The sequence below is a fragment of the Strix aluco genome, chromosome 6, assembly GCF_031877795.1.
Source record: "Strix aluco isolate bStrAlu1 chromosome 6, bStrAlu1.hap1, whole genome shotgun sequence".
Taxonomy (NCBI): Eukaryota; Metazoa; Chordata; class Aves; order Strigiformes; family Strigidae; genus Strix; species Strix aluco.
In genome coordinates this window covers 9,452,474-9,468,048 of record NC_133936.1, presented here as the reverse complement: position 1 = coordinate 9,468,048, position 15,575 = coordinate 9,452,474, and the positions used below count along the sequence as shown (strand labels likewise).

Sequence of the window (15,575 nt, the reverse complement as noted above, 5' to 3'; positions counted from 1 at the left end):
GGGAGGGGGCAGCCACAGCTTCTCTGGGAAACCTGTGCCAGTGTCTCACCACCCTCACAGTGAAGAACTTCTTCCTTACATCTAAAGTAAATCTCTCCTCTTTCAGTTTAAAGCCATCACCCCTCATCCTATCCCCACACCCCCTGATAAAGAGTCCCTCCCCACCTTTCCTGTAGCCCCCTTGAAGTACTGGAAGGCCACTATAAGGTCTCCCCGGAGTCTTCTCCTCTCTGGGCTGAACACCCCCAACTCTCTCAGCCTGTCCTCACAGGGGAGGTGCTCCAGCCCCCCTGACCATCTTTGTGGCCTCCTCTGGACCCGCTCCAACAGGTCCATGTCTTTCCTGTACTGAGGACTCCAGAGCTGGATGCAGTACTCCAGGTGTACTCTGTGAAGTAAGTAAGACTATTTTACAACACAACTCTACCTTACCTACATCTTGAAAACTCCCAGCTGCTCTGCTGCTGATGGCATTTAGCCACTGATTGGCAGACAAGAGCTTTGATGCTCTACAAATACCTGTGGCATAAAACCACATATTTCACATCTTCAGCCTTAGGGGTAGTGGGTGATCAGTTCCAGCCTGGATATTTTCTTGGAAACTAAAACTATCAAAGGCGATCATAAAGAAAATGAAAAAAAAGCCATTTGTGTGTTATACGGTAAATTGATACTCTGCAGGATTGGGCTCACTGGTAAAACAAATATCTAGGGACTCTGGTTTCTCATCCCCTTATGCATTAAGATGACTTAATATTGATTAATGATTTATACAGTCTCAACATTTTACTTACTGAACTTTTTCGTATTAGAGTGCCCAGAAATATTTCTGTGGCAGAAATAGATTGTATCTATCTTATATTGACGGTCATCTGCTGTGTATTACTCCATGTCACAGGGAATAGTCACTACTGTTCAAGAACACCAACTTTATTAGACAGATAGCCAAGATAACCTACATATTACATCGAAAAACTGCCATCCAGCCTTTTCCTTTTATATATTTACAATTTGCATTTATCTTTTTACTCTTCCAGTATGCAACTTCTCTGAGCTATTTCCTCTAAGACGTTTTATTGTTTGTTTACAGTAATTTAGCTACTTTATCAACCACTTAGATGATATATTTAGTCAGCTACTTCATCTGGAACATGATTCCTTTTATGTCTATTAATCTACATTGCACTTTCTACAGCAGAATTGTAGCTATTCAATAATTTAAGCTTTGACATTATGAGACTGTCAAACATTCATAGTACTATTCTGGAGAACTCTTACATTATCACATACTACTCTATATATTGTATACCAGTTCAACACTTTAATGTAGAAAGTTAAAATATAAATACTAATTTTATAACCGTGCATGATCACACCAGTCATCATTAGGAGCAGTTATTAAATAGAAGCCAAAATATGACCTAAACTCCAATGTTAGTAATTTCATTCCTTTGCTCTAAATCTAGAAATCATTAAAGACTGATCTGTGAGGTTTCAGATGCGTACTGTCTGTTTTCTCCACAGTAACAACATACAAGAAATACTGGAAAAATAATGAGCACATTGGATTTCTCTTCAAAAAATAACTGAGTTGAGCAAGAAGGCAGCTTGAGAATTGTTAGTGTTTTTAAAAATACTGTACTATAAAAACAAAAAATTCTGTCCCAAAACCACTGTATGAGTTGCAGGCACTTTTCCAAAATCTTGCAATGCATTTTTTCTGCAGTGTATGCAGCATTCATCAAATGAGAGTATACGGTACTTTTTTGATTACAGTTTAAAAATGAAACATAAAAATCTTGAGTCTCAAATGTTTTTTTCATTCAAACTCATTCTTTTTTATTTCCATGGCATGTAACCCATGCCAGCTTTACTTTGTAGGGCTTTGTACAGAGGATGACACATGTAAAAAAAACCTCACGTTTATAAATCTCTCTCAACCTGAGAAGTAAGTTTTTGAAAATCTTGCAATGATGATTTTTTTTCTTTAGCAGAATTTGATGCTAAATGACTTAGATCTGGAGTTACAAAAATATGTTTCAGGAAGAAAGGGGATAGATTGGTTGAAACTTAAAAGCTTTTTCAACTATTCCATGTAAAAATGCAAATATGCTCTATAAAAGCTGTTTTAATTACAGAAATCTTCTTAGGTATGGTGACCCAAATTCTCTATTGGCCCAGCTCTCTTGCGGCATCAGGAAAGTTACTTCAGCAAGCAATTTTATGCATAACACTCATTCTGAACACTGCCTGAGACTATAAATACATTTACTCTGTGCAGCTCCAATCCAGTACAAAAATTACAGAGCTGTGCTAGGAACACAAGACCAGGTAGAGAGCAATTCTCTCACTCCAAAGCTATCACACAAAATAGAGAAGGGCTCCCATGTTATTATCTCTTACAACCTGATGTGGTTCCCCACTACCTGACTTCCACAAGTTGGCAGTGCTCAGCTGAATCCTTGACTCAGACCACCGCAACTGCAGCCCTACCTGGGGCTTCGGCTGCTGCTTTGGATACACAAACAGCTTGATTCCACGAGTCTGAAGCTCAAACCAAATTTAACTTATCTGCCTCAGGATTGCTGCAGTGACCCTACAGAATTTCGAGCCAACATGTATGACAAAAACCAACTGAAAATTCCAAAATTCTTACAGAAAAAAAAAAAAAAAAAAAAAAGAGCTGTGTGGTTTTAAATAATGAAACGTATATTTCACAGCATAGCCACCAAGTCAATGATTTGGTATTTAAGTACTAGATGTTGAATACCACAGCTGCCCACCAATAACCAGGGGGCCTAACTGAATTCAATGGCCACCTAAATTCTTCTTCATTCCTGAAGAGTCCTCAAATCTGAACAGTGCTTAGTGTTACATTCTGATGATGCTGGTAAGGTTATTTGAAACTATAAAATACTGCCAAAGGTGTCTTAAAAATATCTTAAAATGGCGTCAGCTGCCTGATGGGTTTCTCCAGTAAATGTGACCTCACTTGGGATACAACTAGGGTCGCCCGAGACTTCTAAATCACTGAGGGGGAAAGAAGCATCCAGAGAGTTTGGGAAATGTTTAGAGAGGATCAAATACTATAAAAATAGAAGAACACCAATATTTCCTTAATTATTTTATGGATTTGTTTTCACTGAGCTTTTGTTTGCCCTCTGCAAATATTTGCATAATCAAATTTCAGAGACACTAATGTTCCCAGAAAACACATTACAGCTGGTGAATTATAAAACTGAAATTTTTTTAAACTCCAGACTAAATCTGTACAAAAAATATGTACTCATGGATGTAAATTGAGATTTTACTGAAGGCAACTGTGAGGAATTCACAGCTGAAAAATTATCACAGGGAAAGAGAGTCATGGGTAGCATATATTTGGTCTTTAAACAGACAAATCCTTGGTTGTATTGACTTCCATAAGTCAGATACTTTGTGTGAAAAATTAGTTGAAAATATTTCTTGTCTGAGCACAGTGCTGTCACCTCAGGGTTGAAAGCAAAAATCAAACCAAGTCTACCAGGTGCACAGACAAGCAAGGTACGCATGACGTGCCATCAACAGACATGCCTCCTGAGGTCACCTGAGTAGCTCTGAGCTATTCACTTTTCTTCCTCTTGATCAGTCTTCTCGTGCCACTTGTCATCCTTTCTCTTTTTCCTCCCTTTCCTTAAAGAACACTGCTGCCCCAGGCTTGGCTGAACCGAGTGACACAGGGACTAAGCCTGTGTCGATTCCCCCCAGTCTGTCCAGCGCCTGCATAATCTCATTTTATGCCATGGTCGTTCACTTGCTCATGACTCTCCCATGCAAACAACCTACAAATACACCCAGAAGGAAATGCAAAGCCACAAACCCTTGCACTATAGCACAAAGGAAAAGAAAGCGAGAGGCCTCAGCTCCCCTTGCCGCAGTGCTAAGGTTACTCTGACCTTCAAGCAAGCTGGGTCAGCATGGTAAACCAGCAGAAAGTTTCCTCCCACTTCCAAAAGAGAAACAGTTAACTGAAAGAGTTTGCCTTAATTCCATGGAAAATCTCAACATAAATAAACAAGTGCAGGATCTCTCCCTGGATGAACACTGTTACTGCCAGAGGTAGCAGAGCTTGTGAGCCTGCCCCAAATTCCAATTTTCCAGTTTTTAGCTCCAGCCATTAGACACTGTGTCCTGTACAAAAAAAAAAAAAAAAAAAAAAAAAAAAGGTCAACTAAGTAATTATTGATATAAGTATAAATTACAGCAAGAAAACCTTTAGTCAATCATTCCAGCACTGCTAAAATGCTTTTATGGGTTTGGATTAGCAGGGAGGAAAGTATCCTTACAAGCAGCAGAAACTAATACGTCCCACAAGGGGCCAATGCAGAAGCACAGCAATTTCCTTCCAAGCTCATGGAGGAGCAAGGTTAGGACAGAGACTGAACAAACAGACTATTGTGCTGCTCAGTGCCACACACGCTGGATTTGCTTGTACAGGTAAAATGTGAGTGATGGGAAAGCTCAAAAGCTTTGGGGGCTTGATGCCTTTCAGCATTCAGGAGCTGCGATTGGTAATCTCAGAACATGTCTGAACTTATTTATACTGACAACGGCAAACAGGTTAAAGAGAAAAATAGAAAGTCTCCTCCCTTCTCTAGATTTATCCAAAAAGCTAAAGTAAGCCCAAAGGCTTCCCTGCTGTTCAGTGGGACCAGCCTCAGATCAGGTCTTAGGACGCCAGGTTGTGTGTGTTCATAAACAGCCTGTAGCGTGGAACACGGAGGGAACCGCGTGTGCCAATGCTCCCGTGGTGCATGCAGAGACGGGGACATGGCGAAGCCAGACCCACCACAGCCAGAAAGTGGTACCAGCAACCGCCCGAGCCCGAGGCGGGGCTGGGAGAGGGGACGGATGGGCCATCGGGGAGGGGGCACCGGATCTCATGCCTGCTCCCCTCCTCTAGTAAGAAGAAATAAAGGAACACAGAGGCAGGTTTTGGCTCTCTGTTATCACACACAAGGAATTATAAAAGCTATTTTTTAACATGATGCTCATGTCTGCAGGTCATCTCTGCAGCAAATATGAAGAGAAATGTTTGTGGCATTAATCCCGTGCTGGCAGACTGATGCAGCTTTCAAGCTGAGAAAGTGTTTAATGCTCTAAAGGGAAGGGAAAAAAAGATTTCTTTTAGATAAATTGCTTAATTGGGAAGTCAGGACTTCTCCTGCCTAAGCAATTGATTTTACAAAAGAAAAAAGCTTATTTCAAAATGTAAACCTGCTATTCATCGATGATATCCAAGGAAAACTAAGCCAAGGGATAGATACTCACTGTTACATTGCTGAAACCACAACTTTAAAAACATAAGGAAGGCTAATAAACCAATATTATTTAACATTCCTTCATGCTTTGACTGTTGTATGAAGAATAAACCCAGCACCGGATGCACCGAATTGCCAGACACTGACTGATCGTTTCCCCCAGCGGCAGAGGACAGGGAAATGGGGTCCCCAGAGGGGCACTCAGCCCTCACCGCAGACATCTAACGGTTGCGGAGCTCAGCTTCCCTTAAGCTTAATGGACTTTGGTCTACTGAATCGCACGACACTGGAGATCTCAGAGCAAAGCTCTGGTACCTTCTCCTGCCCAGGAAATTCCCTCACCTCACACAGGAGCATGAACAGAGCATTTACTGCCACCAGCGCAACTGTTGGGCACAGGCGTCTGCCCCCACTTTCTCCTTCACCCATGAAAATCCTTCAGCAGGTCTTGGTTTCGTCAGCACAGGAAACGTTTGCATCTCACTTACCCACAGGGTGGGAAAACTCTCTACCTACCACACCTACAGATGAAAACCAGGGCTCTCTGATGAACAACCACAGGACACAGAATCACAGAACCACTCAGGTTGGAAAAGACCGTTGGGATCATCAAGTCCAACCATCAGCCCTACGCTACAAAGTTCTCCCCTACACCATATCCCCCAGCATCTCATTCAAACGACCCTTAAACACATCCAGGGATGGTGACTCCACCACCTCCCTGGGCAGCCTATTCCACTGTCTGACCACTCTTTCTGAAAATTTTTTTCCTAATGTCCAGTCTAAACCTCCCCTGTTGGAGTTTAAAGCCATCCCCCCTTGTTCTGTCACTAATCACCTGTGAGAAGATACCAGCACCAACCTCTCTACAATGTCCTTTCAGGTAGCTGTAGAGAGTGATGAGGTCTCCCCTCAGCCTTCTCCTCCTCAAACTAAACAGTCCCAGCTCCTTCAATTGCTCCTCATAAGATTTATTCTCCAGGCCCTTCACCAGCTTCGTTGCCCTCCTCTGCACTCCTTCTAGCACCTCAGTATCTCTCTCATATTGAGGTGCCCAAAACATACTCACGTTGCCAGCCAGGGACCTCCCCTCGGGCAAAGCACAATTAGCACAAAGGAGAATTATGATCACTGAATGGGTCACACATGGCACCTGCCCAGGAGTGAGTGGCAAGAGAAGGAACAGGATTACCACCTTAAAGAACAGGCCTACCTTTGAAGACAAAGTTCATCTTTTTAAGGATATAAACTTTAAAGCAAATTTGATATCAAGTGCTAGCATGTCGTAACTTTCTCAAGCTACAGGAAAATAAAACAACCTAAGTGTCATCCTTTAACATAATAGCATCAATTTTTTCATACTTAGCAACCCACTAAGCACCTCTAATGTTCGCTACTGTAAATCACAAGAGCTTGCACACTTTTGTTACGCAAATAGCTTTAATTTTGATTTCTCCACAACTGTGTTCATGTCAAAATTCTTAAGACATCTGTGAGCAGAAATGTTACTGGATTGCTATATACCTGACATCTCTTACTTACAAAGGTAGCTCAGGTTTTACAAGAAATAGGCTTATTATTATTATTGAAATATCCATTTTTATAAGCTACATCAATTCAAACATTACAGAATAAGTTTAAAACAACTTATAATTTTGAAAAGACTAAGAATTTAACACCTACGTACTATCATTGCCTCTCACGCTATTATTGCACAGGTAGCTAAATTTGGACAAAGATTACCAAAATATTATCTTTGTATGCTTCCAATACATTTTTTTAAAGGGGAAAAATTTGCATATTGTCATAACTTTTCCAACAAACTCATGGTTCTGGCTTTTTTTTTTTGTTACTCTTTCTGTGTTACTATATAAATCAAGGGACCTAATTGTAACTAATTATGTGTTTCTATTTTTCTAGGTTTCTTCCCCCTATTGCCTAACTCTTCCAAATATATATATGTATAAAGTAAATAAAACTAGGTGTAGAAAGCCTATTTAATGTGGGTAAAGCATTGGGTTTTTCCCCAGCGTGAAGTTTGTGGACACTGTGCTACCTTGCTTCTAGGGGGCCACGGTGAGATAACATTGCAAACCTCACCTCTAACGCTTCTCAATAAAAGTACGTTATCTCTGTCTCTTCGTTTCTCTTTGAGGCTGCCACTTTCTGTAACAATTTTAGTGTGGCTGGCCAGATCTAGCAACGTAATCTGATCTAACAGCCAATATCCCTAGTTACATCTTTTTAGCTGACTCTAAAACACAATACTTCATCCTAATCTTTCTTTACTTGCCAGCTGCCTTTTAACAGTCAGTCACGCTCTGAGATCCTGACTTCCTGTGACTCCTGTGTCTCTGCCCTCTCCTGCCAAGCTGCCATCACTGCCTCGAGGTGTCCTTCAGATATCATCTGTTTCCTTCTCAACTTTCTGTAAAACTTCCACAGGGCTCGCCCTCCACATCCTTTCCCTGGGTAAGGTCATACACACACTCAAACTGAACAGCCGTCTCTGTGTTGTGGAGTCACAAACCAGTTCAGTTCCAGTCCCCCTCTTTCCAAATCAAAATTTCAGCTTATTTTTCTGATATATCCTCAGGGAAGAGGTCAGCAGCTCAAGACCAGCATCATTAACACTAAGCTTTAAACATCCTTGGACTCTCTCCCTCTTCCCTTGAGGCCCCTGGATGGCAGCAGCCCCCCCCCCTCATTCTGGCACCCCTGAGGTGGGGATGAGACCCATTAGCTGCTCACAGCACCCGCCCACCATTCAGCTTGTTAGCTGGTGCTCCCTTTGCCATCAACACTGAGAAATTAGCATTTTAAAGTATAATTCACTCAAACTATTTTACTGATTAAATTTAATATGAAATAAATCATGCCCTCATCTGCAGCAGTCGCATTAACTTCCCAGCTCAGGACTGCGGAGAGTCTTTAATTAAGCTGATGACTCTGACTCTAGGTGTTGCCTTCCCTTAGGTTCCTTGGGTTGGCATGTATTGCTGTGAATCACTCTTAACTCCATTCACAGTGCAACAAACCTGCATGTCTAATTCTTCTTCTTTGAAACAAAAAGCCCCTGAGGCATTCTGCCACTATCAGGTGCCTCATTTTTAAGAATCACAGAGGTTAATTTGTAGGTGCCTAAGACGATTCTTTGGTTTTGGCACATACTGCCAGTAACATTGGGTGTTGTCAACACCAGAGAAGTCAAAGTCACTGATCCAAAAAACTGTCAAATGATTAGCACAGCACAATCACTAACCTGGATGTTGGATAATTTAACATTTATAATTCAATTTGAGGATCTCAGATAAAAATCTTCAAATATGCCAAGTCGTAAATAAATTCCAAAACAAAGTGCAGTTAGTGGACAGCATGCAAGTCTTACCATGCTAAGCTTAAGAATGGAATACTGAACAAAATAAGCACAAAATTATCTTTACACATGTTTAGTAAAACGGTTTTGGATTAAAGAATGAGAAAGATTAAATCCCTCATGATGTGGTATCCTTTCAGAAAAGTGTTATCTAACACCCACAGAAGCATATCTTAAGTGGCCTCAAAGAAAATGAAACTTAATGCCATATTTCTTAAAGTAATGATTTGCGGTAGGAAAAATTTTATATTATTATAATTCAGGAAAGTACTAGCCTATTATTAAATATAATTTATCATCATATTCATGTATATTTGTGTATATGAGCGTTAAAGTGACTGCCTTCTAAATTTCTAGCATTATCATTACGTTGAAAGCTATAAATTGTGTATGTATTAGAACACTCTGGTGTGTGTCGCTATATATATTATACATATCTATACCACAGAATCAGTATATATACTCAAACATATAGAAGTATCAAACATTCACATTTTTGCTAATTGCTTTTAAGTTTTATGAAAAGAGCAGGGAACTAAGAACAGAAATTTTTGAAAGCAGATTAACAGTTTGTACAGGGAAGGAAGATCCAACAACTGTACCCCACCAACAAGCTGACAGCAGGCAGGGAACTGCGTTCCCCTGTGAGGAACGACCCCGACCGCGGCCATCTCTGATGAGGAGTGCTGGGCAATCACTGCTGGGACACGCTGTGCCCAAGCATCAGACCTGGGCTGACACTGTGCCACTCCTTCCAGCATGAACTTGGCATTTGATACCATCTCTCTCCCTTTCCCTTTTTTTTTTTTTTTTTTAATAGTACTGTGGGGGGTTTTTTACTAGTACTGGTTTTGTTCCAACTGGTACCAGCTGAAAGTCACCTAAATAAAACTAATCTTGATGTTACCTTTGACACAGAGCAATTGTTTCTACATAGACTGGAAGGGGAAAATATAAGTATTTCAAATTGCTTTTTCCTCATTCCTGCAGCTTTTTATTTGTAACCGTGCATCTTCTTACAATGAAGGAAAGGTTGTTTTTAAAAGGAAAAGTCACTGGTTATTTTCTGATAGTACAGATGTTGGCAAGGAGACTGAAGCCATACAGAAAGGTAATAGATGGAAATGGGAAGATTTAGAAGCTCTGGTTAGTTCTTCAAATTTCCATCTAGAGACCTCCAGCTTGTTCTCCCCATATGTAAATGTGTGTCATCATGGCTGTATTTTTGGTCTGCAAAATACTAATAAATCACACCTGCAACTCCACTTAACTCAAATGTGATCAAAACCAGTTTGCCAGAATGGAAGAAAGTCAGCTGCAGATGATGAGGATGCAAAAGACCCCAGAACGCTCTCAGGAAACAAAACTCAAGGCATTTCTATCATGCTACAAAAGCCAGTCTCTTTGATTAGTGCTATAATCACTTCTGGTGTTCCCTAACGGGTCACGACGTGCCTTCAGACAGTCTCCAGAACAGGATAAACACAAGGGCATCGTACATCTGCTCAGCATGTACAAAAATAAAAATATTTACTCTGTTCTAAATGCGCATTTTGAGATGGCCTTGTCCAGAGGCATGACTGCGACCTACCTTCCCCATCGCCAGCTGCCTCCAGCCTCCACTGCCACCTCCACCCCACGCTTCCCCAGAGCTGTGGTTCCTCACGTGGCAATATAAACGTGTTTCCACACAGCACGGCAGTGCTCTAATCAGCTAATGCCTTAAACAAAATACCATGCAAACCTATTAGCTTTAAATGTATCACTTTTCTGGGGCTTTTTTGCATCATTACGCTGCCATAGACTGCCTTCCTAACATGACACAGCCCTGTACTGCTTGTGCCCTTTGTTACGTACTATTCTGGATAATTCATAATTGAACACTCACTGAGATTTTCTGTTAGCGACTTGCTTTTGAAGTAATGGATTTCAGAAATGCTGTTCTCATTTTAAAAGATTTATTTCCTAAACAGCTGGTAGATTTGAATGATTCTCATACCTGCACAAAGCCTGTTTTGTGCACATCCTCTGGGCATTTAAAGATCTAACTCCCTGAAGTTTCAACCTGAAATGTATAACTGAGCAGCCTTTAAGAACAGGAACAGCCACTTACTAGTATCTCTCTCTCTTTAGGAGGAGGTGCATGTATAGCAGTTTGCAGAGCAGGCAGATGTTTCCTGCTAAGGTGCAGGTTTGGTGTAAAAATCTTATTTGCTGTAAACACACATAGAAGTCCACAGGGAACACAACAAACCTCCTTTAAATATGTGCTCCTTAACCTAACTGTAAATAAGAAACCTATTAGTAAACCACCAATTAGTGAACATTCAAACACTACCACAATAAACCTGAAATGTAAAAATTCCTGATACTGTCCCTGGATGCTGATGAAACTGGCTGCAGAATTTTTGCTAAGGACATATCTGTACTTGCCTTTTATAGTTTACAATCTAAAAGCTAATGAATAAATAAAAGTGAAAGGAAGGCAGGGAAGAAGGAAGAGTAGAGTAAAAGGGTATAACATACATATTATATTACACAGTAATTATGTGCTTCTGAAATGCCAATTAGTAACTCCTTCTATGATCCAGCTCACAGTCTGATCAATATTAGGTTGATAACAGCAGAGAGTCATGATCTGGTAGAGAATGTTTTATTATTAAAGAATGTAGAAGGCCAAGAAATACTAGCTTAACTCCTTTTTTTTTTTTTAAGTACAAACTGTAGTCCCAACTGCATTAGAAGCAAGACTTAAGTACTTCTGTTCTGCGGTCCTCGTAATTTCAGTACAAATGTTTGGTTTGAAAGAATTCATAATGGCAGACACTAGCCAGCCAAGATAATAATTATTTTCTATTTCTGGGTTGTGGCTTTTTGGGTTTTTTAACTCCAAACAAGGCAAACAATGTTTTAACAGAGGTTTTTTCTGTTGGAGGAAAAAAAAAAAATTAAAAAATCCTTTGGCCATCAGTGCAACATGAAATTGCACAACAACAGAGTGATTCCCCTGGAAGAGCTAATTTACTTGCTGTGTTGAGACGAGCCAACAGTGTGAAGAACAAAACCAGGTTCATTGCCCTGGTGGGGCTCCTGAAGTCGAGGCTGTAATGATACAGGAACAAGGCAGGTGTTTTGCATTCCCAGCTAGACCCTAAAAGTTTTTGTTACAGATCTCAGAGTGAAAGATCATTATTCATAGTGGCGTCAGCAAGGCAGTAAGATCTGCAATCATTTCAGAAAAGCTGTAAAAAGGCTTAGAGGTAAAAGAAGGCTTTATTAGGAGATTTTGCATTTTATCCAAGGGGTTTGGTATCTTTGGGCTTTTTTTCTTGCTTTATATTGGTTTCCTCTCTCAACTTGTTTCTCTATCACCAAAACTACTTTGGACGCATTACACACAGTTCTCAGTGTTCACGGATGCAAAAAGTTGCACCCTTCCCTCAACAAAGACGGATGTGAGAAAGGGATGGGATGTCCCTACATCCAGGCACCAGCCCTCCTGCAGTCCCAGGGTGATTCAGCACGGGAACTGTAATGGATAAAGCTTGCATGACTCAATTTACTGGACAAGTAGATCATTCTACTTTTTGTTACGTGGATTCAAAAGTTTATGCTGCGTTACAGAGCAGTGAGTAGCTGATCCAAAAAACACTGAGCAGTAACATTACATTGATCGTAACACACAGGAGCTGAGATGTCACGGGTTTGTGTGTTGGAGAGAAACATAAAGTACAACAAAAAGATAAAAAAGAAGGGATTTCATAGATCTCATTCCAGTATGTGTGAAGCATTCCTGTAACCTTTTTTTCCCCGAATCTTCATAATTGCTGGAACTAACACTGTTTCTTGGCAAGTTATGATTAATATGAAATTTGTATTTGTCTGGTCACTAATGACGTATTTTTGAAGTAATTTCCAATACAAGGTCCTCATTACCATACAGCAGTTACTGCTCGCCTACGGTCATAAATATTTTCTCATGGAGTATCCATTTGCCTAGCATGGAAGCACTTGAAACTATTTACAAGCACATTTTACACCTGACACATTGAATTAAGAGCAGAAAAATGAGACAGTTTTCTAATGGCATCAGTATTACTGTGTTGGTTGTAAAATGGACTCATGTCTAGAAGACTCTGATTCATGTTCTCTCTTTTTGAAGACTATTGACTCATCTGGGTCTTTTTTTTTTTTTTTAATGGCATATTGATATTGGTTGTTGTTGTTGTTTTGGCTTAGAAGTCCAGTCAAATGAATTTAATAAACGTTGCTCTCTGTGAAAAATTAGCATTGGCTGTCCCAAATGTAAGAGGGGAATACTTCCCAGAGCAAGTACCACACTGCTCTCTGTTCTCTGGTAGAGAACAGAGATAGACCTAGAGAGGATGAGACGGTTTTAAGCAATTTAATATTATATACGCTGACTCTTTGAAGTGGGCCAGGGCAATTGTAATTCATCACTTCCCATCACCTTGCCCATTTGAGCATGAACGAACCGGCCGTTTATGGTGTGATGGATACAGTTACGTGTTACACAACTAGTCCTCAGAGTCACAGGTCAATCCCCACCTCGTCCCCGAGCCTGCAGACATTCTGCAGTACTGATTATACACTGCGAAGTGCAATGCAGCCTTTATAAAAACAACAGTGCTAATAGAAGATTTATACCTTTAATCCCCTCCTGCCAGCTCTAAGTCATGATTTTTATTCCCAGCATTAACTGGATAAAGCCCAACTGACAATTTGCTAACCCGATGTGCAGCTCGGCTTCTCCTCTGAGAAGACAAACCAGCCTCAAACCCTCCAACTTTGCCTGGGAAGGGAGCAAAGCCCCAGCAGCTTTCCTCGCCCTGCACGAACCTGCGCGCAGCCTCGCACTGCGCGATCCTGAGTCACCGACAGCAAAGCACTGAAGTGAACTTTTCAGGCTTTCACATCGTTCTGTGAAACAAAATAGGTGGTGTAAGATTTCTTGATGTTTTTTCAGAACTAAGAATCAATAATCAAATGGTGTCACTGGTTGCACTGTTATTTTATTTCAGAAAAAAAAAAAACACTCTCTAGTGAATACAAATCTGTTTGGGGATTTCATTTTATCACTGTAGAGAGCAGTAACTCGGCTAGAAAGAAGTTTTCGATCAATGCAAAGGTAGGATCGTGTCAGAGGCTGGGGAAGAAGGCAGGCAGGGAGAGAGCCCGACACTGCCCTGGGGTCTTCCCCCACCCTGCCCCTCTCTGCCCAGCCACAGCACCCACACATCGCTCACACGCGGGGACAACAGAACCAGCAAACACACAGCCCCCCACCTTCCCGGCTCGCTCCGGACGGGCAACGGCAAAATCACGACTAACCCGTCGATTTTACACAGTACCCTTCAACCGCAGCCTTTGACCGTACCGTTACTCCAGAGTAACGATTAGGGAGGCAACTGCCGCTCCGTGCCCCGTAGCCACCTGCCCCCGGGCAAACTTTCGGAGGAGACCTGGGAAGGGGCCGGGAGGCGGCGGGGTTGGGGAGGGGGGGCAGCGCGGAGCACCGCACGCTGCAACCCGCCGGCCAAGTTCTCAGCGTCCCGCACCCCGCGCACTCTGCCGCGTTTCGCCCTAACCTCGGGCCAACTCTCCCGCTGCCCGGCGCGCCAACTCCCCGTTCCCCCGAGCGCTCCGGGGGCTCCGAGGCGGCAGCTCCGCGCTCGCCCGCCGGTGGGCCGGGAGAGCCCCGCAGCCGCTGCTGCCCGCCCGGCCCGAGCGCGGCGGTGCCCCGGGGTACCGGCCCTACCTTGACGGCCCGGGAGGGCTGGCACTGGACGTGGTGGGACACCGTCGCCGTCTGGTTCATGTTGCCGCCGCCGCCGCGGTACGCTCCGGCTCCGGCGGGCTGCGGGGCCGGGCGGGCACGGGGCGCCCGCGGCTCCCGGCGGCTCCGAGCGGCGGGGGAGGGAGGTCCGGCCGAGGCTGGGGGGGCGGGGAGGGGTCCGGCTGCGGCTCCGGCTGCGGCGGCTCCGCACCCCGGGGCGCCGCCACAGCTCCGCCCGGCGGGGGCCGCCCGCCCGCTCCGCCCCGCCCGGCACCGCCCCGCGCCGCCCGCCGCCACCGGGACCGGGGCTGAGCCGGGGGTCGCGCCCAGCCGAAGCGCCCCACTCTCGCCCCCGGGGCCGGGCAGCCGAGGCTGAGCGGGATCAGCCCCCGCTCTGTGAAAGCCAAACCCCGCAGCGCTCTTAGCTGAAATTAGTAAAACCGCAACAGAAAGTTTATGCTGGCTGCTTTTTCCTTCGTGTTCCCCGGGATCTTTTTCCGTTCTCCTCTCCCCATCCCCTCCTGCCGCCTCTCCCTTCGGTTCCAACACGGCTCCAGCCCACTGCGGGGCCGGGGTACGGGCGCTGTTCCGTGACACAGGTGCGAGGCACAAGCGGCAGCCTCACACCCGCTGCCAGCCCACACGGGATTCCCCCGTCTCTGGGCTTTGCTACGTACCGCAAGAAGCTCCACGCTTCCCCTTAGAGCAGAAGAGGTGCAGCTCTGATTAGGCTTCCTACCCAAACAACTTTTTGTGGGTTTGTTTGTGGTACAGTCTAAAAACTATCCCCTCCAGACTCATGAGCAGGACTTGCCAGAAACGTACAAAAGGCTTTTTCCGCGGGTCCAGCTGCAAGCTGGTGTGAAAGCCAGAGGATTTGGGGATGGAAGCTGGTAAGCTCTGCGAGCAGATTGTGATACCTCAGGCTGGTAATGAGCAAGCAATATTTTGTATATACATAACATTCTTCAATGATCTCTTACTTTAGAGAAACATCCGAGTAAAACGAGATAGTGTGCCACACGCCAAGGGGTTCCTGGGGAGCCTCTGAGGGGTGCATCAAAGTGCAGCTGGGGCAGGTAAAGTTGGTTCAGAAGGAAGC

The 15,575-nt window shown here is 43.5% G+C and overlaps 1 protein-coding gene across 1 annotated transcript in view; it reads right to left on the bottom strand.

The window, feature by feature from the left end:
- Window positions 1-14,538, bottom strand: part of DPP10 (dipeptidyl peptidase like 10) — a 555,641-nt gene extending 541,103 nt beyond the window's left edge. The window contains exon 1 of the mRNA XM_074828629.1: window positions 14,456-14,538. Coding sequence (XP_074684730.1) covers window positions 14,456-14,515 — 60 coding nt within the window. The 5' untranslated portion in view covers window positions 14,516-14,538. The remainder of the gene's footprint in view (window positions 1-14,455) is intronic.
- Window positions 14,539-15,575: the final 1,037 nt, after the last annotated feature.